This window comes from Lacerta agilis, chromosome 11 (assembly GCF_009819535.1).
Source record: "Lacerta agilis isolate rLacAgi1 chromosome 11, rLacAgi1.pri, whole genome shotgun sequence".
Taxonomy (NCBI): Eukaryota; Metazoa; Chordata; class Lepidosauria; order Squamata; family Lacertidae; genus Lacerta; species Lacerta agilis.
Genome location: NC_046322.1, coordinates 19,023,373 through 19,049,745, shown reverse-complemented (window position 1 = coordinate 19,049,745; position 26,373 = coordinate 19,023,373). Strand labels below are relative to the sequence as shown.

The 26,373-nt window shown below is 42.9% G+C and overlaps 1 protein-coding gene across 1 annotated transcript; it reads left to right on the top strand.

The window, feature by feature from the left end:
- The first annotated feature begins 13,496 nt into the window (after nt 1-13,496).
- On the top strand, nt 13,497-15,257 carry LOC117055276 (26S proteasome regulatory subunit 8-like). Its single transcript, XM_033164733.1, is given in 4 exon segments — nt 13,497-13,694; nt 14,717-15,062; nt 15,065-15,125; nt 15,127-15,257. Coding segments are annotated over 4 exon segments (639 nt in total). The 3' UTR covers nt 15,161-15,257.
- The last annotated feature ends 11,116 nt before the right edge of the window (nt 15,258-26,373 follow it).

Below are 26,373 nucleotides of genomic sequence, written 5' to 3'. Positions count from 1 at the left end.
TGCACACCACCCCAGTATTTTATATGAGCCGGTAGTTTATAAATATTTTTCATAAACAAATATATAAAAATAAAGGGGTATTGGAGAAATCTTGAAACCACACAAATGTATGTTGACATGGGAGTCACGCCCAGTTAAGTTGTCCAGTTAGTGCAAGGACTTCTGCCTGCACAATGGGATACCCTCTCCCTGCACCCCTCACCCAAATCTGTTCCAGAGGATTGGGGAAAGACCCAGCAACCGATTAGGGGGGCATAGAGGGTACACTGGGAGAGAGGAGAGGACTCAGCTATACAGGTGCAAATAAAAAGTTTTAAGTGTGTTTTAAGTGCAATGTACAATGTGACACTAGATTCTTTATATGTGTGTAGATTCCACCAGAGTGTGTGTGTGTGTGTGTGTGTGTGTGTGTGTGTGTACTGTATGTTGTTGCACTAACAGGATGACTTTGTTGGATGCAATCAATAAGCATTCGCCACGCCCCAAAAAGTGATATGTTTGGCTGCATTGATTAAATTTATTTATCCATTCATTCATAAACTGAACCTTTGGCCAAAAATGGATTTCAGGGTTGTATGCATAGAAATTTAACATCCCAACAGAATATTAAAACAACACAAAACAGTAAAGACAATATAATACAACAAAGAAGAATGAAACTGTTCAATCACATGAAAAAACAGTAGTTAAAAATACCTGGGCAAATAAAAAGAAAAATATACTGCATCAGGTGCTGGAAAGCATAGAGTGGTAGGGCCAGGCGTACCTCCCTCAGGAGGACATTCCAAAGCCATGGTGCCACCACAGAGAAGGCCCTCTTTTTGTACATGCATAATGTACTTTTCCTGTAGAGGGAAGATGGAGACGAGCAAACTGATTAAAGAATATATGGTGAAGCCCTATGCAAAACCTTTTAGGGGAAGGCAGACGATGACAAATACTCTCAGCCTTAAAGCTGAAAGCTGGTGCTCTTCATCTTAATATGAAGCAGGAACAATGGCATATTATATGTATGTGTAAAGCCAGTAGTGAGTGGGGGGGGCACCACTTACCTGCCCTCTAGCTGCTTGCATTTCTGCTGCTGGAAGGTAAAAGTGGAAGGGTGAGGAGGTAGCAAAGTGAGTGTGGTGCAAATACACTGGCGGAGCCAATCGAGTATTTCTGCCAGCATGTTCTATCACCCAACCTCCCTGCCACCTCGACCCTCTACCTATCTATAAGCAGTAGCAACATGGCCTACCGGAGGTCGGATGAGTGGTCCCACCCTACTACACAGAGGCGTAGGAAGGTCAGGTGGTACCCGGTGCGGAAAATTTCTTGTCAACCCCCCCCCCTTGACCCCCCCCTGCAAAAATGGTTTTACGTTATTTCATATTTTCTTACAAAGGAATAATAACAAGTAATAATAATGAAAAACTTTTATTTATATCCCGCCCTCCCCGGCCGAAGTCAGGCTCAGGGTGGCTAACATCAGATACATAACATTGGTATAAAAATCAAACAATAATTAAGTTACCTCCTAAAAACATTTCAAAATCAATTAAAGTCTAATTAAATGGCTTTCCACAGGGTTAGGGTTGGGAACAGTAAGTGCTCCACTGGACTGAAATTTCAGCCTTCACGACATAGGAAAACAGCCAAGTAAACAGCTATTTTGGTGGAGAAGGGTCAAGATATTAACAGATATGCATGAAATTTCATATATAGCTATATAATCCCTAGTATAGTAAGATAAGACCTTTGGAGCAGGCATTTAAAAGGGGGGGGGGTTATGAACCGCCCTAGTAGGGCAGTAATTGTTCCTTGACAATTTGTTACCCTCTCCACTATGGAACCATAGTATGCTACTACAAAGCTTCTTCTTCTTCTTCTTCTTCTTCTTCTTCTTCTTCTTCTTCTTCTTCTTCGGCAATCACTTCATGGATTGTCTTCCATGAAGATGGTTTTAACAGTGAGTCCATAAGTGACTGTGGAGGCCAATTCTGGATCCACACATCCTTCCACAGTGGGGACATTGGTTTCCGGGCGGGAGTTGGTCACGGTGTGGATTTCCCAAGTGTACCTTCCTCTTAGCACGTTTCTCCCTTGCATCCTGAGTTCAAGTGTCCTTAAAGCACATGACACCTTTGGTAAAGGCTGTTCTCCAATTGGAGCTCTCGCAAGCTAGTGTTTCCCAGTTGTCGGTGTTTATACTACATTTTTAAACATTTGTATTGAGAGAGTCAAAGCTGCACACGACTTGTGACCCACCAATCCAGCCACCTGAAGGAGTGTCTCCACCACCATCGTTCAGCCCAGACACTGAGGTCCATGTCTGCGGACCTTCTGATGGTTGCCTCACTGAGAGAAATGAAATTACAGGGAACCAGGCAAAGGACCTTCTCAGCAGTGGTGCTCTCCCTGTAGAATGCCCTCCCATCAGATGCCAAACAGAAAAACAACTACAGTGGTACCTCGGATTAAGAACAGCCCTGTTTACAAACTATTCGGTATACGAACTCCGCTAAACTGGAAGCAGTGTTCCGGTTAGCGAACTTTACCTCAGTCTATGAACGGAAGCTGAACGGTGGAAGGGCACCGGCGGCGGAAGGCCTCATTAGGGAAAGCACGCCTCGGTCTAAGAACAGCTTTGGTTTAAGAACGGACTTCCGGAACAGATTAAGTTCATAAACTGAGGTACCACTGTATTTGACTTTTAGAAGACATCTGAAGGTAGCCCTGTATAGGGATATTTTTAATGTTTGATTATGTTTTTATATCTGTTGGAAGCTGCTCAGAGTGGCTGGGGCATTGGGGCAACCCAGTCAGATGGGCAGGGTATTAATAATAATAATAATAATAATAATAATAATAATAATACTATCATCATCATCATCTCACCAGCCACGCAGCTGACAACTGCTTGACATCCTTCCTATTTCTCAGTCCCAGACCAACAGAACAAGCAGCGGCTTTACTGATTCCCTGGTGGTCCATGTGGACGTCTGATGAGTCACAAACTGAGGAGGCCTGAGCTAGGAAGATCCCCTGCTCACGAGGCCACTGACATCTTTCACCCACCGCGATGCCTTTGATGCAGGCATAATCTCGTTTAAAATGGAAATATATAAGGAAGTCCAAACAATTAATTGATCCAAGAAAGATTGTTTCACATTTTGTGTAAATCACAGCTCAAAATTCATTTGAGGAGCGCGGCCATATTGTAGACTAAACAGAGCTTGGCGTGGGCCGAGGGGCTAGGGGTGGGTGTTAAAAGTTGATCGGCACTACACATGGTCAGTAATCCTCCACAGAAATGTTAACTCAATTTGTCAGTATTATCTTTATGTCAACAGTAATGCTTAAATATTACAATAGGCATAGTACTCCGAGGGGTTAGTAATGCAAGATAAATTGGAGAAATGCTAACAAAATGGATGGTACTAATAGAAGTCCTTGGCACTCAATGCACTACCTTTCTCTTCTCTTCTCTTTTTTTTAACGCAAAGGAGATTGCCTAAAGTTGGACCTTTATTCTATTATCATATTTTGCTCGCTGACCCAAATGTTGCTATTAAGACGATGCAAGATTTCAAGGGTTATCGGGTCTATTTGTGGCACATGCTGAGATTGTTGCTGCTTTCACTTTGTTGAAATGTTACACAAAAGACAGGTTGCAGTCACCTCTCCACCCCCATCCCCCCACCCCCAGGCAGATTCTATCATAGTTCCTGCCGCGTTCTCTTATGTCACTGCTTAGAGGTACTTTAGCAAGGTATATAGAGGCGAGTACGCAATTAACTCCAGCACAGAGTGCAAGCAGGGGTTCTCAAATGGTGGTTGTGGACCAACGGTGGTCTGTGAGGTTCATTCAGATGTCCATGGCCTGTTTGTGGGTTCGTGGTTGAAGATGGTAGATGGTTGCATCTATGCATTACATATTTGTATTGATTTTAATTGCATTTTAATTGCTCCTTTTATACTTGCATTGCAAGGGGGGGCCTTCAAACTCTATAATTCTATTATTCTTGTTGTTGTTCAGTCGTTCAGTCATGTCCGACTCTTCGTGACCCCATGGACCAGAGCACGCCAGGCACCCCTATCCTCCACTGCCTCCCACAGTTTGGCCAAACTCATGCCAGTCGATCGAGACACTGTCCAACCATCTCACCTTCTGTCATCCCCTTCCCTTGTGCTCCTCCCTCGTTCCCACATCAGGGTCTTTCCAGGGAGTCTTCTCTTCTCATGAGGTGGCCAAAATATTCTTATGCATTGCATTTTATGGTGTTGCAATTTGCATTCTATGGAATGCAAATTGTAATGCAATAAAATGACCATTTTGTGTGGGGGGTTCCATTCCTGTGAGGGGGCCACATGTCGATGGAGCACGCTTAAGCCCACTCTGCACCATTCTGCCCTGCTTCACCACCATTCCACCCCATTCGGCCCCCCTGTTCCACCCCTGTTATGCCATCCTCCAGGTCTAAAAGGACCCCTGCGTCGGCAGTCACACGCCAACTGGACGAGGACAAAATTGTTGACGCCTACCTATATAAGAAACAAAAGAAGCAATTAAATGCAATTAAAAATCATAAAGTATCTAGCATAGGCAGCATATTGCTACATGGGCAAAAAATAAATAAACCATTAAGTAGACCACCAAGAACCTCAGCAATTTTCAAGAAGTCCACAGAGAGAGAAAAGGTGGAGAGCCACTGCCTTACAGGACACTTGATTCAAAAGTACAGCTGGTAAAGAATGTAGTACAATGGCAAGCTAATATATAATGTAGTGCGTGCACAATATGTTCGCTGCACATATTGGGCCTGATTTTGTTCCTTTGAGAAGGGCTTGACTGGAGATGACTGACTCTCTGTGGCTGTTTCTGTGTCCAGACCTGCCTATCCAGGGCCCAGGAATGTATTTTACCAAACAACACCCTAAAGAGTAACACACATATATATGCCCTATTAAGTAATATTAAAAGGTAAAGGACCCCTGACCAGTTAAGTCCATCCGTTTTATATAAGACTTTCCCAGTGACTGATTAAGATTTTTTTTTATTAATAATTGCAAACACGTAAATACATCAAATATACATAAATAAAACTAAAAAAGGAATAGAGAATATAGAAAGAAAGAGAAAGAATAAAAAAATAGAAAGGTAGAATAACAAGTTTCAAAAAATATATAAATATTTTCATATCACCTTCTACATAGGAGTTCAGCCTTTTTTAAACAGCTTTGGCTTGGCTCCTTATTTCATATCTCTTGAGTTCCTGCTATTGATGAACGTACTTGTAAATCAATTTTTTCCAGATAACTGTATTCAGATGGTAAATCTTGGAGAGACAGACTGATTATGATTTGGCAGCTGGGGCCACAGGAAATGACTTCAAGGGCCAGATCCTGCACTCCCAACCTGGGTGCTTGTAGCTGGCACTGAAACTTATCACAGGATCATAGAACATGTTTGTGAACTGGGCCCAAGGCTTATCTATTTGACAGGACGTTTGTTCAGTTTGAAGGATGTCTTTCAGACACTGGAAGTCCGTCATGCACGTGCATTTCACAAGGACTTTCCCCATTCAATGCAGTGGAGAGGATAGCTCTGCTTGCGTAAGGGGACATGTCCAAGTAACTTCCATTGAAATGAGTGGGGACACCCAACAGGTTGTGAGTGATCATTGGGGCAACTATCAGCACCTGAATGAGAGGCTGCCATTTTTTAATTAAAAAAAAATACTACAATGAGTCTAGAGTAGGGTAGAGCATAAACCCAGAGAAATACATACAATGCATAGTGTATATAGTATATAGACCGTATAGTCAGGAATGCTTTGGTGGTGTTTCCTGCTTGGCAGGGGGTTGGACTGGATGGCCCTTGTGGTCTCTTCCAACTCTATGATTCTATGGTTTCTTCTTCTTGGATGTCCGTAGGGCTATGCAACTGTTTGGCTTAGGCAGTGTGTGTGTGTGTCTGTGTCTGTGTGTGTGTGTGTGTGTGTGTGTGCGTGTGTGTGTCCCTGAATGTTCTTTATGTGCTGAAAAGAACTCTAAACTTAGGTGGGTCTATTTCCTTCTTTTTTTTTGTTTGGGGGGCAAAATTAGATAGTTCCACTAACCTTCATTTTCCCCGACTTTCATCTTCCAGGGAGAATGTGCTTTGTTGGTTCATTAAGGAACCCAGCTGGGATTTGAAAGTTTCTTTGAAGGAAGCACAGAAGCAATGTTTGGAAAAAGGTATGAAATCCCATATTGTCTTTGAGCTGTCACTCCACGCTTTGAGTCGTTTGCCCCACATCTATTAGTCATTCTTGCACTGGACCTGTGATATCCGATTCCTTTTTCTGCAGTTCCCTATCCTTTGTCTCCCAGTCTATTCTCTTACAATAACACTATTCAGATAAGGTATGTCTTTGAATTGTCAACTACGACTTTTTCCCCTCCCCAGCCCTTGTAAGGATACCCTTAGTACTTTGGAGCATACAAAGCCGAGGTCCTTTTACTGAAATATTACGGATCACTTTCAAAAACGGCACAGCAGAGCATTAGCTGGGAGATTTGTGTGGGTTCGCCCCCCCCCCTTCTTCTTCATAGTTTACCTTGGCAAATGATGGAAACCCTTCTTTGATAAACAAAAGAAGAATAGAGCACAGCAACAGATATAGTTTGTTGTATGCTCCTTGTGGATTATGGCACTGAGGAGAAAATGTAGGAGGCTTAGGCTCAGATAGGCACCTTTCAAAATGCCTTTGGTGGCTCATTGCTCATAATTCAGTTTCATTGCCAGAAAGTTTAAAGATTTCTAAAGAGAAAGTATCAGAAGCAGCTTTGAACAGTGGGGCAGAATATGAAGGGGAACCACATTGGAACACACGGGTGGATGGGGGGGGGTTCCCTAAAGGGAAACCCACTTTCTTGCAGTTTTGAACTCTGCTTGTTTTGCAAAAAAAAAAAAAAAAAAAAAAAGTGCAGCTTAACAATGCAAAAAATGAACAGCGGTGATTCAGATCTGCAGAGGAAGACTCGCTTTCGAAGAGAACAAGGATGTAATCATAAACTTTTCCCATTCTTTTTAAAGTTATTGTTCTTTCTTGATTTCTGAGCTTCCCCGTTAATTTTGCCCCATATCTATATATATAATTTTTTATTAATTTATATGCAAAAAAAAAATTATTTACCAAAAAAAAAAGCTTTCACATTAACTCCATATTTTGATTTTGCCATTTCAACTAGTCATCAACTTGGTTTGCCATTCTTCTCTAGCCGGGTTTATGATTTACTTACGAGACCTCTGCAAGCAAGTTGGCAGGATTTTAAACCACGCTTGTAACAGAAAGTATGGATAATTTAGAAGGATAAAAATTTGGATAAATATTGATATGCATTTGTAAATATTATCATTAGGACCCATGGAAGGGATGGGGGGGGGGAGTCAGGAGATTCATGTACCAGAGCCTCTACGGTCAAGTATCATCATGATGACACAAAGCAGAATGGCAAAATGCTTCCTTTTCTGTTTCGGAAGGGCATCTGTTGAGTTGAAAGGGTTATTTAAAAGTACACATTCCCATCTAATCATACCTTGCAGGCACAGGAAATCCAAACAAACTGCTACTGTTTCATAAGGTCTTGCCCATTCAGTCAATGCCCTCACTGATTTGGCTTCAGACATCATCACGTGGCCAAATCTCATTAGCTACATAGCATGATCATGAAACCAAATCAGAATGAGGGAAATGCTTCCTTCTCTCCCCACCCCCCCGCACATCCGCCATCAGGGAGAGAGAGAGAGAGAGAGAGAGAGAGGAGAGAGAGAGAACGACAGCCTAAAGTAGCAAGCAGTCCCCTAAAAAAAATCACCCAAAGGAGGGAGCATTCATCAAGCCTAAGAGCAAGAGGGTGAAGGAGGGGGGCATTTCAGGTCAGGCCTAGTTGCATATTCCCAGCAGCTCCACACTTTCAACCAAGTATAGGCCTGTTGGAAACGCCATCCCACCCTAATGGCTTTTACTCTACCGCAACACACCCACTTGCGAGGAAGGAGAATCAAACACCTCCATTGGAAAGCTACGCTCAGAACTGTTCACTATCTCAAAAGATGTTTCACTTCATGCTGTGGGGAATGGAAGCCCGTCCCTTAGCCGCTGAGATCCTTCAATAATAGCAAACCATTAAAATCCATTCAAACTGCCCGTGCTTTTTGCCTAGCCAGGATCCCAGCAGGAAATCGCTTCTTGGCTTCACTTGTAGCCTATGGCAAAATTCCCATTGACTTCTGTAGGGCAACGATTTCACCCACAGCAATGTTTACTTGCAGATAAGGAGGCCCAGCTGAAAACCTGGCGCTCGGGACACATTTTTACTCATTTGTGATAATGGGGGAGAACGTGATGGGGGAGTGAAGAATTAGTTCCCTTGGCTTGCACCGCATCATACCCCCCCCCCGACCGCTTGCAAGATAACTGATGTCAAACCTTAGTAAACCTGAGATGCAAAAAATGAAGGAAGTTCCATTTTCTTGTCCTGGCACTTACTCCCCAGGTCCAGAAGTAGCTGTTGGCTGTGACTCAATCTTTATGTTTAGATGTGTCACATATTTGGCCAGTTATGTGATCCATCTTTGCTGCTTTGCACTCTTAAAAAGTTTTTTTTTTCCAGCCTCTATGCATTTTTAATATTTGTAAATGAGGTGCCAGTTGACTCCCCATAAACTTGCAACACAGCTCATTTTCTTATTTCAATAGCCAGCATGTGCAGCTTTGACGAGCTCCCAAATATTGCGCATGAAATAATCCAGTGTTCTATAAGATGTTAGTTACTTATAAACAGAGACTGGTTGGGGGGGAGGATCTCATTTCAATTAGTCGTGTTAGCTATAGTATATGCATTTTCTCAATATGGAATGAGAGCATAAACACTTAAGAAAAGCCTTCTGGACCACCTAGTGCAACATCTTGTTCTCACAATGGCCATCCAGATGCCTGCAAGAAGAACATGAGAACAACAACACTTTTTCCACTTGTGATTTCCAGCGTTCCCCAGCATACTGCCTCTAACGGTGGAGGTAGAAGATAGTAATTCTGAAGCAATGAAGCATTTCACAGAGAAATTAGGCAGAAAGTAGCCTGCCAACTGGAGCTTTATCCAATTACACATGTAGAACAGGGATGGGGATCCTGTGTCCCACCACATGTTGTTGGACTCCAGTGCCTATCAGTCTGAGCCAGCTTGGTCAATAGTCAGAGAAGATGGGAAAGGTAGTCCAACAACATCTGGAGAACCACATATCTTGTAGACCTTGGGGCTTAACCACTGCATGCTGCAAAAACAACCGACAGATACCACTTCCAGTCAGAATACCAAGCTAGATCAACATAGAGTTTAACCTGACATGAGGCAATTTAATAACCTAATGTCAACTTTAAACTGCTCACAGATTCACAGATAATCTATTCACATGAACAGCGTGATGTTGTGAAGGCCTCTGGCTCTTCAGAATGGTAATGGTCTGCCTGAACAATACCTATAGCTAAAAAAAACAAAACGACAGGAATAACCCAGAATTTGTGAAAAATGGGTTTTGATAGGCATAGGAGCTGTGAAATCACCTGACATTTTGGCCTGTTCCTTTGGGGCCGGGGGAAGTGGTTGGGTTTCTTTTTCGCAGAAGGGCTGCACTCTTGCGTGAGTTCCCAACACTGGAGTTTTCACTGATTGTGTGACTTGAATAGACCATGAATTGAGGGCTGCACAATTGATTTGGCAGTTTTTAAAGGTATCTGCTTCCTTCTTTTCAGATGACAGTACTTTCCTATGCCTGACCCAAGCTGAAAACTGCCACTCTCCCCATTTTAATAAATGTACAGGATAGTCAAAAATATTTAAAAAAACACTTTTCACGTGTTGCCTCAATGTCAGAAGTGTCCTCCAGATGTTGTTAGACTCCAGCGCACATCATCCCTGACTCACATCATCCCATGCTGGCCATTATATGTGTAATAATATGTAAAAATTATACATGTATAAAATTCTATATATAGTATGTATAATAATTCAAACAATACTGTACAAAATATGTGAGAATTTTACATACTTTTTAGCTGAACCCCTGAGGAGGGGGCTGCTTCTCACTGGGATTAGGTGAGATGGGAATTAGAAGGGAGATGTATGGATAAAGCACAGCATCAAGATTTCCAGAAAATCCCACCCCTACTTCTAAGTGTTTTACTACATCTGTACAACAACAGCCATGATTTCAACATCTGGGTGCAAAGGCCATTAGCATCACAGGAAAACTCTGCCCACAATAACCAGATTATCTTTTTCTTTAAAAAAAATGCCATACCACTTCATGAGCATTATTTAAAGTATAACTTTATTTAATCAGCTCTAATCAGAATAAGTTTCAGCCAAGGGGAAATGGAATTGGCTGCTAATAATGAACCGCATGAGTGATAGCACCAGAAAGTCAACTACAGATAGAGAGGGCACAGCTCATCCTCTGCCAGGAAATGAAGAGGAGTATATTAATCTCGACGGTAGACTTGGGAAAGTGTTTTAAGATTAGCTCCCTAGGTGAGCTATTTATGTGTCTCTTGGATGCCTTGAGGATCTTGTCGCAGATCATTCATTTGCTCAGCTTTGGTGATAACAGAAGAGAATCAGATACGGGTGGTGTTAAGAAATAGAACAATACCATTTCATAATGAGGGGGCATGGAAGCCTTAAGGCCTACACTATTCCAGTCCTTGCTGTGCTCCTAAACATAGAGAGATCCTAGAAATTGTAAACATAAGAAGAGTCTACGGGAGCAGAACACTGATCCATCTGGTCCAGCATCCTGTTCTCACAGTGGCCAATCAGATGCCATTTCCTATGGCAGATTTTGCAACGTGCCTTTACTTATTATTTCTTTATTGCAAACAAACAATCTACACCACCGACTTTGGGGAGGAGGGGAACCATGTCAGTTAACAGTATAAAATGACTTTTAAAGAAAATTAACTCTAAAAATTTCACTCCTGAACCAAAAAGCATGGGCATTGTAAGTTAAACAGCCTGCCAAGTTGTGCTCCATATAAACAGTAAATATATTTCGACTAGATGACCCCCGTGGTGCCCTCCAATTCTATGATTCTATCTCACAATTTAACCTTATAGCCTTTAAGCCATATATTGACCCCTTAGTGGCAAGCGCTTGAGTTTTTGCAGTCAACGACAAGGCTTCTGAATGCCTAATTGCATGAGTGACCTTTCAAAGTCTTCCCCAAAAGTGCTGACCTTGAGAAAGCAAGTATATCAAAATACACCCTTGGCAGAGATGGGAAACCTCTGGCCTTCCAGATGTGGTTGAACCACCATTAGCTCCAGCCAACATGATCAATGGTCTGGGTTGATAGGAGTTCTAGTCTGACCACATCTCGAAGGCCACTGATTCCCCACCCATCCTAAACAGGTAGCACTATTAACCCTGCTCTTCCTCTGAGGGTCATATCAGACATTCTGAAAAGGCATGTGGTACAGTCTTTCTGGGACTGTACTATTTCACAGTGTAGGTGCAGAAATGCATGTTTGGGTGCTTCGCCAACTTTAAGAAGAAATCTGACTTGCCTAAACCTAGCATCTGATGGAGAAGACTAGGCACGTTCTCCTTCTACAGTTCTAGGAGGACTGTTAGCACATGCCTTTGAAGAGATTCTTGGATGGTCATCAAGATGAATAGGGTTTACCTGGGCAAAGAGCAGTGTTGCATTTTGCCCTCATTGAAGTGGTCTTTTAATAATAAAATGTAGTAGCATGTCAGCTGAGGCTCAGAAAAATATTATCTGTGGCTACAAGCTACTCCTGTCAAGTTTCTAAAACAGAACCATCAATCAAGACTTAAAACTTAATGTTGATTTTTAATAAAACCCGCAGATACAACAAAGAAACTTTAAATAGTTATGAGAAAGATATAGTCATGCCCAAGCAGTATCTCCATTCAACCACACATATATGCTTATAGCTGCCAAACCTCTGTACAGTTTTGTTTTATTTTATTTTTTTAAAAATAGGAAATTCCTAAATAGAATTTTCAGTTCAAATGGAATCAGGCCTTGGCAAACATGGAGTACAACCAGGATTACATCGTAAACGAAATGTCCCACTCAGATTATCTATTGTTTAGAAACAGACTTTTAAACTCTGCTATCTATGTGAAATAAAAGCATAAACATTTCAGCTATCAACTCATCAGAAGTGCTTAAGCAAGCATAAAATATATTCTTGGCACCAGGTAGTCATTGCATCCCCAATGGAGCCTCTTTTCCGTCAGCTGCACAATTATGGATTCATCTTAAGATAGAATGGGGGGGGTGCATACTCACATACTTTGAATTGCCCTCTTTTCTGTGATGAGAGGTGGCAGGTTTCTTTTAGCCGATCAGACAGTTTGCAGAAAACACAGAATACCTATAATACCAAATGCAAGTGACAACGAGTGTAAATATCAACTGAATGAAGGAATGATGTTAGCACTACAAACACAAATGAAGCAGAAAATACAAACTTTTGTCTAATCGCCACCTTTGGCATGTGACGAAGGATCACAGCTGTGTGTTGTGATGTCAAAGGGGGTCTGCAGATTTTCTGTGCTCAAAGGGAAGCTATCAGCAATAGAATGTTGACAGTGCCACTTCCGTGAGGAAAGTGAAAGGTGAGTTTGGAATGGGGGGAGGAGAGTTCATGCAGGTTTGAGCAGGAAAACTAGACTGTTGGCATCAATCTGTCTCAAGAGTCAATGGAGTGTGCTTCTGGGGGTGAAGTCACACTGCTGGATAATCACAGCGCCGGCTGTGGCTGCAGAGACTGGTAACTCCTAACTGTTGCCTCCTGCATTGTTTTTGCTGCTATTCAGTTCCCTGTGCTCTTTGTGTATCTTGAATGTAGTACGGGTGCCTGCACAGCAGAGAGGCTGCAGGATGTGGAATTAAGTGGGAAGAAGATTCAGAAGGTGGAAGGAAACTCAACAAGAAGGAGCTGAAGCCAAGTGCAAGGGAAACTGAGCCAAGAGGATAAATCAATCAGTATATCTGAGGGTAAAAGCGAAGAAGGTAACAAAGGCCTTTGGGAAAGAGGATTGAGACAAAAGTTTGGAAAAGAGGACACGGTGACAGTGCAAAAATAGGAGCTGAGTTGGACAAGAGTGGAACTGTCTATGATTCCCAGCATGCAAAAGAACACAAAACAAGTAGGACCTGGGGCAAAATCTTGCTGGTGTTTCTTCCAGAATTACATAACTCAGGCTTTGAAGATGTAATTTCATATAAGGTTAGATTGATAAGGATGGGAACTATAAGGATCTATAAGGGTCTCCAAATAGAAGCCAACTTAACTCAAAGCCCATGTACTGTAATGGTAAAACTATGGAACTCCCCTTCACAAGAGGCAGGGATGGCTACCAGTGTGAATGGAGTTAAAAAAGGATTGGACATATTCATGGAGAATAAGGCTATCAAAGGCTAATGGCCATAATGGCTATGCTCTGCCTCCATGGAGCCCTCCCCACAACCACCGTTGCATCTAGCAACTGGTATTCAGAAGCATCAATGCCTCCAGGAGGCAGAGCATCACCATGCATGGAGAATTGTAGCCTAAGAGAGGAATCCTGTGGCGGCGGCAGGAGATTATTAAGACAAGGAGACACAGGACTGGGAGGCCAGGAGGAGAAGGTGCAGTCATAGTGGGGAGCAGAACAGACAGCAATCTCGGAAGCAACACTTAAAAGAAAAATGGAAGGAGGGGGAGAGAGCCTGCAAGAAAGAAAGAGGACTTTGGGGGAAGCAGAGTTGAATGAGAGTCCCGGGAGAAGGAAGTGAGCCTGTGGAGAAGCCTCATGCATGGCATAAACAGGGCTGTTTGCTGGAAAGGGATCAGACCAGTAAGGAAGGCTTGGATGCTAGACTCTGCAGGCCAGAAAGCCAAGAAAGTATGAAGGCAAAAGAGGGGGAGGGTGGAATTTTACATATTGATTTGAACTTACCGGCCAAATGTTTGGCTGCAGGTCTCCAGCATAATATAAAAAACCCAAGTGCTTACCCAAATATTTATTAAATACACTTTAATCGGTCTCGTGCTGTCAAAAATTTGTGCTTTTCCTGGCTGCTTCCACAGGCTACATTAATCTTGTATTGATTTTGGACTCATTGTGTGATTGTTCACATTTTTTTTGCTACATAGAAATATATATATATATATATATATATATATATATATATATATATAACACACACACACACACAGAGAGAGAGAGAGAGAGAGAGAGAGAGAGAGAGGAGAGAGAGAGAGAGAGAGAGAGAGAGAGAGAGAGAGTTGCAAAAGCTACAGCCTTTCCAAACTGCGCCTCAGAGTGCCTGCAGATCCTTCATTCCTGGAAAGTCTTAGAATGTTTTTGTGGCACCATGTGCCACACACACCATTTGTGGTGGAAGGACTCTCTTCAGGTTAATGTGGAATCAGCTCCATGGTTATGGGCTTTCTTGGGAAATGTTTGTTTTCCAAAGGTTGCCTCCTGGTCCAAATTTCTGGTCCATGCGCCGCCTGGAAGTGTAGGTCCCAGCATAAGCCATCACACAGAGCCATTTGGAAATGCAACCGTCCCATCCCAAAAAATAAATACATCCAAGAGAGGGTATTAGACATGGAAGGAGTACATGGTGTGTTGGCCAGCCAGTGATGCCTTGCCCCACCCTAGGAACCTTCAGAAGGGAACTGTTTCCCCAATGAACTTTGCACTGTATTAGAACTGCTCAACCAGCTTGATGGTTTTGAGGCCACCAAGAACATCAAAGTCATCATGGCAACCAACCGCATAGACATCTTGGATTCAGCCCTGCTTCGTCCTGTGTGTATCGACAGAAAAACTGAACTCCCTCCACGAAATGAAGAGGCTCAACTTGACATCTTGAAGATCCACTCTCGCAAGATGAATCTGACCCGGGGAATTAATTTGCAGAAAATTGTGGAGCTGATGCCAGGGGCTTCAGGGGCTGAGGTCAAGGGCGTGTGCACAGAAGCTGGAATGTACGCGCTGAGGGAGAGGGGGTACACGTAACTCAAGAAGACTTCAAGATGGCTGTATCAAAGGTTATGCAAAAAGACAGTGAAGAATATGTCTATCAAGAAGCTATGGAAATAAGTTGCTGCCCTACCCAAGCAAGTGAATTCTGACCTCATTCTCCACTGTAATCTTTACACCCCAATGTCCTTTCCCCCCTCTTAATAAAACTTAATATAAAAAAGAAGAAGGGAGCTGTTTCCAGAGAAAGAACTATGAGGTGAGAGAGACCCTGTTTGCCTGCCACCAGGGGGTGGTTGGTTTCACTTGTCCTGTCCCACCTTCAGCCCAAGGAACTTTCAGAAGGCAGTTGCTGCCACAGGCATTATGTATATGTGTATTTTAATGAGCTGGCTAGAGTGAAAGGTGATGAGTCATGGATAGTGTGGAGATTGTGTGTATGAACTTAGCGGTTCATTTTAGGGTTGCTGTTTGGTTAATGTTGTTAATATTGGTTTATAGGTTATAAATGCTGTATTGATTTGTTAATCATATAATAAGACTTTTGCTTTAATTGCGATGTTTAGTTTATTTTTTTAGTTGTTGATTTGTTAACAGTTTTACAGATTCTAATCGTTTCACTAATTATCCTACACGATTTATGCTGTGTTTGTGCTGTTTCGTTATGTTTTATCGTGTTATTGTTTGTAAGCCGCTTCGGGATTCATTGGAATGAAGTATCAATCAAATCATGTTCTCAAGAAAGATAAAAGGAAACTGACCTAAATACTGAGGAGCTTGTCAAATAAGATGATGCAGGCATCAGTCATCTCCGTGAAGTTACCTTAAGGCCCTGCACTGGCTCTGCCAACCTGGGCAGGAAGGATATGAATCTTCCAATCTTCATTCAATGGCCCCGAGTTCTTGTGTTATGAGAGAGGGAGCAAACTTTCCTATATCTACTCACTCCATGCCATTTATAAACTTCTTTCAAGTCACCTCTTACTCACCTTTTAGCTGAACTGAAAAGTCCCAAATGCTACAACCTTTGTTTATCTTATAAGTTAAAAAATAGCAATAGTAATTTAAGATTCCCAGCGTGATTGCTGCCACCCAGACCATGAATAGGAGGCAACAAGCGGCACAATAGCAGAGAGGGGTGTGCTTTTCCCCCCCACACACACGCACCCCCCAAAAAAGCCTTCTTTACAAGCTTGAAAAGTACACCAGTGAACATTCAACTCAATCGTGCATATCTGTTTCCAAAAGCCTTCGCAGCTTGCAGAGCCTTGCTTCTATAAAAACTCCTGAAAATCTAAAATGGTAGCTTGTTGTGAAAAGATATGCACAAACATCTCTAGGGGGGGGTAAAAACACAGTGCGTGCTTGCGCGCGCGCACACAAACACAGGGCCAGCATTTGCAGTTAACACCAATAGCCATTCTGTGATCCAAAACAGAACTGGGCAAAATAACAAGTAGAGGTTGGAAAGGGGGGGGGTGGCCAGGCACCACTTTCCTCCCAGACAGCAAAAGAATTTGGAGTGGGTGAGATGAAAGAAGGGCTGCACATTGTTCCTTGGGCATTGCAGCTGGTGGGAGAAGTGCTTAATGAATGCTTTGGCAAAATGCCCACGTTGGCCCGAACCAGCCGAGCTTTGGAGAAGTGCAGCACGTTTTAGTTTCAGCTCCGTCAGCACTTCCTTGGCAAGGGATCTTCGCTCATTCCAAGCCCTATTTTCACACTGTAAGGAACCATTGACTTCCTTTTTTTATTACAGTGGGGTGACATACCACGGAGGATTAGAGAGAAATACAAGAGGAATCCACTCTTATTCTCGGTTACTTTGGTGAGATAATTCCTTTGGGTTTGTATCATATTCCATTTAATGCCCTCCATTTTCTGAGACCTATTTTCCCTTCCCTCTCCCCACCCCCACCCCCCCCGCCCCTCCACTCCTCCCATAGAAGGCCTCTCAACTGACACACACCAACAAGACAGCCTTTCTCCAGTGTCCCAAAGTGCCTGGGCTAGAGTGGTATCAGATAGACACCAAGGATGAGTGACTGGGGTTAACTAATGAAATGGCTAATTAAAGCCTGGCTTTCAACACTCTCTGGGCCTTTAGAAAACAAGGGGGTGTTTTACTCTCAACTCTGTGTACGCTGTTTGGTAAATAAAAGGGGTGATAATTTCAAAGGAAATAATGGCAAGTAACTTGCAAAAAAAAACCGATAGAAGGGACACTGCCCACCCCTTTCAAATATTGGACAAAATGGCACAATTTGCTTTGAAAGCAGGGGAGATTTGGTTCTGCCAGCTTCTTCTTTGCTATTCATACAATATGCTGTATATCCCAAACTGTTGTTGTTGTTGTTGTTGTTGAAATTTGTATACAGCCCTATACTCATAGGTCTCAGGGCAGTTTACAACACAAAGTTACCATATAACTTTATAATTTATCTTAAAAAGCATTGTAAACAGCTAAAATCGTTACTAGGATTGGAAAAACACTTGTAGTGTAATGGTGAATTTTGGACATAATGGAGATGTAAAAGATGCAGGAGGAAATTATTGACAATAGGACCCACAAAGTGGAGGAGGGAAGTCCAGGAGATTCTTTGCAATCTTGTTTTTAGGTTGTATGTAGGATATGTGACTGTAAAACTTTTATCTGAAAAACCAAATACCGTGGTACCTTGGGTTAAGTGCACTTCAGGTTAAGAACTCCGCTTAAGAACAGAAATCGTGCTCTTGTGGTGCAGGAGGTCCCATTAGCTAAAGTGGTGTTTCAGGTTAAGTACGCTTCAGGTTAAGAACGGACCTCCGGAACGAATTAAGTACTTAACTCGAGGTACCACTGTAAATAAATTTAAAAAACAAAGTTACTGTAAATAAATTTAAAAATGCAAAGCACAGAATATATAATAAAAATAATAAAAACATAATAAAAAACAGTCAGAACAATTAACAATACTATTGCATACACACTAATAACAATTCACTCCCCAGCAAAAGCCCCTAAACAATACTCCAGCTCACAAATACAAATACAAAAATCCAAATTAACATAGAACATTTAACAACAATTTAAAGCAACCCACCCCCAGATAAAACAGCACCCACCCAGGTTAAAACCCCATCCTTGTTAAAACAATAATTTCAACACAACACAAGAAGCCCTTCTGGATCTGACCACCTAGTCCAGCATCCTGTTCCCACAGTGGCCAACCACAGGACCCTGGGAAGCCCACAAGCAAGACCTGAGCATATAATCACACCCTACTTGAGATTCCCAGCAACTGGCATTGTGAGGCAGGCTGGGGGATGCCAAATATATTGATCACTCAGAACTTTCTTCATTCAAGTGGCCACTCGACCTTCCCCCTTTTCACCCCAGAGCAGCCATGTCATGCCCGCTGATGCAGGACGAACACACAGGGGAAAGTGCAAAGTCCCCAAGAGTGTGGAAAATCGACTGCAATTGCCTGTATCAAGGAAACGCTCCGCCAAATGCAAATGAGCATGGTTTGAGTCAGTTGGTGGTTTTGCTTGTACGTGCCTTGCTGGTTTATTTATTCCTGAGCCTAGGAAATCCCTGATTCCCGTGGTTGCTCTGCAGCAGACCGCAAATCTGAGAAGAGCTGTTGCCCTTGCACATGCAGATTCAGGGTCTGAAAAGAATAACAGGTCAACAGCTGTGGAGATATTCTCCGGCAGATGATGTGTGCCATACTGCGGACTTCCTCACATTCCTAGCCTTGCCAAGTATCTCATCTCTAACTATAAAGACCACCTGTATGGATGAGAGGCTCATCTAATCCCCATCTTGGCCTCTCTGTGGAGGCTGCCGACCACAGTGCCAATTAGTGCCAGCTGTGGCTGCTGGCCTGAGTCCACCACACTCATTTCACATACATTTCACATACAACCCTATCAGGTTGGGGCAGCCTTTCAGTTGGGAGGTTGGCAGCGAGGAAGTCGATTATCATGCCTTTCCTCCTAATCCTTTCGCTATAGCTGGTGTTTCCATCTGTCGGGCAGATCAATCCCATGGTCCTAAGGCAGTGGCAGCTGCTACACTGGGGCTAACCCCCAGTGCAATATAGTCACAATCCTACATGCTCCCGGCAGCGCGGTAGAAAGGGCAAAGGCAGCAGTCAAAGTCAAAAAAACAAAGTAGCAAGATCAACAGACAGCCCCACACAGCGTCCCCCTGCAACTCGTTCTGCTTCGTTGGCTGTGCACGATAATGCACGCTCCCTTTCCCAATGTCCTTTGCTCAGGCCCTCATCCGTTTTCTCTCATTTATGTTCTGCAGTCTCAGTTCCCTCACTGCGAGAATTGAGGTTACAGGGAACCAGGCAGAGGGCCTTCTCAGTAGTGGTGCCTGCCTGTGGAACGCCCTCCCATCAGATGTCAAGGAAATAAACAACTCTCTGACTTTTAAAAGCATCTGACGGCAGCCCTGTTTAGGGAAGTTTTTAATGTTTGTTGTTTGATTATGTTTTTATATCTGTTGGAAGCCGCCCAGAGTGGCTGTGGGGACCCAGCCAGATGGGCAGGGTATAAATAAATTATTATTATTATTATTATTATTATTATATTATTATTATTATTTCAGGGAAGAAATGTCGCACTGCTCGTGCACAAGGGAATGTCCCCCCATCTGAAATCCTGGAGAAGCACTGATGGTCGGAGTAGCCAATGCTACGCTAGATGGAACTCCAGTCTGACTTGGTATAAGGAACCTTCCTATCTTACTAAACTGATCTGTTTGCACAAAAAATTGTGCAGAGAAGTCCCCAAGGGTGATTGCCATTTGGGTGTGTGAATGAGGGGAGTACACAGACTGCAGCTGTGGAAGGAAGACTAAAACACACACACACACACACACCACACAACACACACACACATCCTCCTGATAACAATTACTTGAGATTTACTTTTAAGAAACACATGAGCTGGTTACTCTTCATGTCATTAATGTCCCATATAGGGCCCCTCCAGACGGGCTGTATTGTGAGTGTAGTCTACAACATGTTACTAATGCAACATCCGTAGTGGTGGATTAATATCTGACCTTCCACACATCATTCTGCTTTATTAGTTGGCTGTGAGTGCTAGAAAACCTGGGTCTGGGTTGTTGTTTAAGGGGTGGGGGGACTGGGGGGTGTCATGCTGGGCTTACTGTTGCTTCTTTGTATCTTTACTTTAGATTTTGATGCAACTTATGTGGAAATTGTTCTGTTTGGTTTTGTACTTTTATGTTTTATTTATTTTTATTACTACTTTTGTTATGCTGCATTTTTTATGTTGAGCATGGTTTGAACTTTGGAAAGGCAGCATGCAAGTAAAATTGTGGGGCGGGGGTAGGCTGTAGTTGTTCAGGGATGCTTCTCCAAGATTATCCAATTATAGTGCAATGAAAGTGATACAAAAAAAGAACAACCCGACAACAACCGCAAACCAGAACACCCGTGTTGTAAAAACGTACAACATTTTACAAAAAGCTATGGGACCACAAGACACTATCATTAGGGATGCGTCATGAGTCCTGAATATAGCTGTGAGCTGGAAGGGGAGTCAACGGCTGCAGGGGCACCAAATGGAGAGCCAGGCCAGGTTCAAGACTCAGAGCTGACTGCTGAAGATAGGGACATTATTGGGCAGGAGCTCCCAGATGAACTTCCCAGACCACCAGGGCCTATAGGGCCAGAGCCCAGACCCTCACAGACATCTTCTGCTGAAGAACCAAGTGCCTCCCAATACACACTGCCAGTCCAGCAACACAAGGAGCACACCAGGAATGGAGGAGGAGCAGCCATCTTCCAGCCAGAAGGTTCACTCTTTAAGACTGAAATGCCATACAAGCGAGTGGAGCCTGGAAGAGGTAGTCTGGAGACCGAGGCTTAAAAGGCCTTCGTTTGCTCCCAACCTTGGTGGGAGAAGTTGCTCACTTGGAGCTATCCATGGTCTGGAAGCCCAGGCTCACTGCTTTGTCCCTGGGATCTGGCATTGGAGCACAACATGACAGAACAGGCCCTTAGGTATAAATGTATTTGCGTGTTTAGACCTTTTACCTTTCCCAAAATAAATTCACACCAGAGTCAGATATTTGGTTTGGTTTTTGGCAGAAATTTAGGCCACAACTTTATTGATTACAACCAAGTGAGTGGTTGCATAGGTTCTGGTTCGACCATCTCCCTGCACCCTTGCAGGCAGTGCTGTCCCAGAGCCATGTTCGTAGGACAGCCAAGGATGAGCACCAGGGACAGCTGCTGGTTGGTGCACCAATCAGCTGCCCTGATGTCCCCTGGACTGAGGCGCGGGCCGGACCCCTTTCGGGGAAGGCCAAACCAATGAGTCCCTGGATTCCTCTACTGGAATATCCTTCATTTACATAGGCATGGCCACCTCACGTGCCACGCCTATCACCTGAACCAGAGCCTATCCGCAACTTACAAGTTGTGACTTATTGCTATGGGGCAGGCGAAACCCAAATGGCACCAGCCAATCAGCCAAGTGGAGAAAATTCTTGCCGTGCCCCTGTCCCAAGGCCAGACAACGCAAACGCGTCATAGCAAGGTCAAGCGCAAACCTAAATATAGGGAGAGGTGGGCGGGTGTTCCGATGCAAAAGCCCCAAAGAGGAAGCTCAGTAGCCTCGACTGGCATAAATAGCCCCCTGCATTGCTAATTTTTGCGACACCCCATTGGTCAGATTGCACCCCAGCAACAGGGGACCGACCTTTCAGGGTTGCGGCTGCTTCCAGATTACCACCCACAACACCGGGGTCAGGTGGCCAGGTCGCACTGCAATATGTGCCCTCTGTTATGGAGGACACGCTTTATGCAACCATCCTAGCACATGGCTTTATGGTACCCCCCCCCCCGGCCATATCCGAAATAGACCATCGGTCCACATAGCTCAATATTATTTGCCACGTTGACTGATAGCAGTCCCTCAGGCCTCAGAAAGGAATGCTTTCTAACCTACCCAGCTATACAGAGGACTGAACACAGGACCTTCTGCAGACTAAGCATGTGTTCCACCTCTGATCTAAGGCGCCCTCCTTATTCACAGGAGCAACTTTGCAGAAATATTTTGCAGCCACAGTCAGTTCTCCAAGCTCCAATTTGCTTTTCCACTCTGTTCTCCATTACTTATGACTTTTCCCACTTGCCTATTAATCAAAGAGCAACTTAGTGCAAGGTTGGTTGGGGGCAGGGAACATCTTATTTTAATCATGCTCCATGTTTAATGTGTCGTGCTTCATGCCTGTATAGGCTGTTGATGGAGGAGAACACACAGCCCTTCCTCTTCCCTCCCCGCCCCCCCCCCCCAAAAATTAAGGGAACCTAAACGTTTTAAAGATGTGAATGATTTATTTCTGAAATTCTTGAGCACAGAAGCTGCACCCAGTTCCCATGCATACTGAAGTAAATAATGTGTCATAATGTGTATATCACATGACAAACACAAACCGCAGAAAAATATAGAGTGGGGAAGAAAATATACATCCCCTGTCTCGAACACTATGGAGCATTGTAGAGCCAAAAACGAAATGGGGGGGAGATTTTTATTGGCTTCATTCTCCTGAAAAATAGAAGGGGTGTGAAGGTTTGTGAAGGGGAAGATAATATTCAATTAACAGAGCCATCTTAAAGAGAGATTTCAAATGGAAGGGAGATGTTCAAGATCAATGTTGTCAACATATGAAATTCTGGACAACTCAGAACAATATATTTGTAAAAGTAACAATTTGTAAGAGTACTCAGAACAATATATTTGTAAGAGTAAGAGTAGATTTCCATCCTATCCCATGTTTGTCACAACCAGAGCTGTTTCTGTTTGACTACAGTTCAGCTTTTGCTAAAACCTGCATTGTTTTCACTATCTGCTATGGCAAGAGCCAACATAGTTGATTTTGATGCCTTTCGATGGAAAGGAAATGTCAGGAACAATGCAGAAAACAACATAATGATTTGCATAACTTTTGAAGACTAAAATCCCAGTGATGCCACCTGTATTTCCATTCCAAAACTCAGATAAATCTGAGAATTGTGGCTATTTCTGCTCCCATTTCTCTTTCGGATGGAATTATCTCCACCCAGTATAGACCTGTAAAATAACTTAGATCATCTGGGAAATTCTACTCATGGTGCCATCTGCTAAAGAATATCATAGGGTGGCTACCCTAAAACAGACATTTCCCTCTGTTGCTGCTCTTCCCATTTCCTCTTTCAGTTCTGTGTCCTTTTCAGGGAGCAGAAGGTGACCACCCTCACTAACTCATGGTGATGAGGCTGTGAGCAGGGTGGGAAGGCTCAGAGTTCTAAATAGTTGATACCCAAGAATATATGGGAAGAGCCCTGCTAGAGCAGACAAAGAATCATCTGATTCAGGACCTGGTGTTTCCCAAAGTGGCCAACTAAACACCTCAAGGAAGCTCTCAAGCAGAAAGGCAATAGCCTTCTCCTATTGTCACTCCCCAGCAGCAGTCATCCCATGATAGAGTGCCTCCAAACCTGGAGGTTCCACATAGTCATTATTGCAATGTAGTCTTTGGTAAACTTCTCCTCTCTGAATTTTCCTAAGCCTCTTTTAAAACCCATCCAAGCTGCTGGCCATCATCTCATCCTGCAGCCACAAATTCCATACACACACACACACACACACACACACACACACACATATATATATATATAATACTCAATATATATATATATTGTGGCAGAGTACTTTCTTGATTGCAAAATCCAACGGAAATGGTACCCCTAACATATGGAATATCTCTACATCTGATTATATATATATATATATATATATATATATATATATATATATATATATATATAATATATATAATCTCCTTACAAATAAGAATTGGTGACAACCTTTTACCACACTTGATTTAAAAAAAATGTCAGAAACTAGGGGCAGTGGGCAGAAAAAAATTGTTGCAGAGACCAGGTGATGTCCGTGAACTACCAGTTTAGTGACTGGGGAGAGGGCAGTAAATAAAAAAACCACTATGTGGTTTGTTGAAGAAAGCTCTGAACCTTACTGAATTTTGCAGTTATAGCATCCAGTGGGGAAGTTGGGGTGGGGTGGGGGACACCAACGTTTTTTATGAACTCAGCACAAAACCAGCCAAGTATCTTAGAAGTGTTTGAGAATGATAACAACACTTGGAGATTTTCATAATCAGTCCGGCAAAGAATCCACTCACTCGGAATAAATCTGATAAGAAAACTTTGGCAGATGAGTGGGAAGAGGATACAAAGGTGTCAATGTTCTTTGCCAGGGAGTTTCTGTACAATAGATGTAGAACTGAACCACACAGTAACCCTAACCTTTAGCTCTCCCCCCTTTCTTTCTTTCTTTTTTTCCCTTTCTCTCTCTCTCTCTCTCACTTTGAACTATTCTGCACACACAGAGCCACAAGTTCACACACCAGCCTGCTACATTTCCTTCATTTCACATTTCACTCTGGGTTACAGCAAGGAATAAGATGTCTTAAGGCCCACACATTATTTTCTGGACTCCATGTTCCTCTCTATCAGTGGTTCTCAAAGGGTGTGATACCATATATTTCTCTACCCCCTCCCCCCATATTTAATTATAGTATCAATACTGGGCACATAACACAGAGTAAAAAGAAGGAAACAATTCTAAATATTACAAACTGGTCTCCCACAGACAGAAAAATATGTTGTTATTTTTTCCTCATACATAAATTTTTCTCATGCATAAATTTTATCCAGGCACGCATAGGTTTATATTCAGTATCCCAAAACATCTGTATTCATCGAGGCAATGAACTTACCATTCTTTCTGAATTTGCAGAATAATTTTGTAAAGCATGGGCAATTGTCCCTGAAATACAGCCGTATTATGTCTACTTCATCCTCGAGCGTATTCTTAATCAGTTATTTAATATTTCCAGCCTCTCCTCCACTCCCACATTCAAGACTGCAGCTTTATCGGTTTTTGCCATACTCCAAATTAAAGTAGCTTTTAGTGATGCCTCTCGTTATTGTCAGTAAATCAGCTTTGGGGGAATCTTCTAGAGGCCTGCTTCTCCCTCCTGTGACCTATTATTCTTTATGAACTTGTTTGGTGGGGGGTGGGGGAAGATGTATGAACTTAATCTCACACTGTATTTATATTACTTGCCCAGATCACTTCCTTATCTTTCTTTTTCACTGTCAGCGGCATTCTGTAACCTTGCAGTTTTACATCCACATTTACATTCCTCCATAGCCACTATGGTTTCTTGGGCTTCACCGAGCTTTGGACCTGTTTAGCCAGGAAAGGAAGGTGCCTCTGACCCCTATTTTCATCCGAGAAATGTTGGAAGGTATGGTAGTGAAAGGGGTTAATTAGCTAACCTGTATATATTTACCTGAATGTATTGTTAGTCCAGAAGTGTAAAAATGCCTCTGTTAAGCTTTTCTGTATGAAATCTCTCTGTAAAGCTGTGAACTCTGATCTGCATTGCACTTCTTTCTGGCAAGCTATGACTAAGAGTCTGGAGATAACAGTAGTAGACCTTGCACAGAGAGTAACTGTCCTTGCACAGAGAGGAACTGTTGTCTAGGTCACAGATAGGATGGCCTTGCTGAAGTGCGCATGAACCAACTCAGGGCTAAATGTCCTTTTGCCTTATATGTACAACAGGAAATGTTCCTTATATGGACAAGAGGAAGCTTCCTGGGTGGGAAGAGAGCCAGAGAATTGTCTATAAGAACTGTCCTGAAAATTGACTTTTTTGTACTTGCTTGGCTGTACAAAACACCGCAGGTACCTCTGCATGCAGAAATTAAATCTTTCTCTCTCTGAAGCCAGCAGCCTCAGGTGTCTTTCTGCTTCCATGTTTTCTCACCGGGTGCAACCATGGGAACCCGTAGGGGCAAATAAGGCTCCAGAAGGACATCTCTATTTTCATCAGAGGACATGTTGGGGGTATGGAGTTATGTGACCCCCCAAGCCAAGGAGATAACTAAAGAACCTTTTAGAAGGCAGCACTGTATAGGGAAGTTTTGTTTCTTTAATGTTTAATGTTTCATTATGTTTCTTTATATGTTGGAAGCCACCCAGAGTGACTGGGGCAACCCAGTCAGATGGGTGAGATATGATGATGATGATGATGATGATGACGACAACAACAACAACAACGTCCATATTTTCATCAGAGAAATGTTGGAGGGTTTGTAGAGAAACTCAAGTATATACAAATAGCATGCATTCTTTTCTTTTCTACAAATACATACAAAACCATAAACAATGAATGCTGCCATATTGGAGCCACCAACTACCACAAATAGTGTAGTCCCACGTTTGAGAAA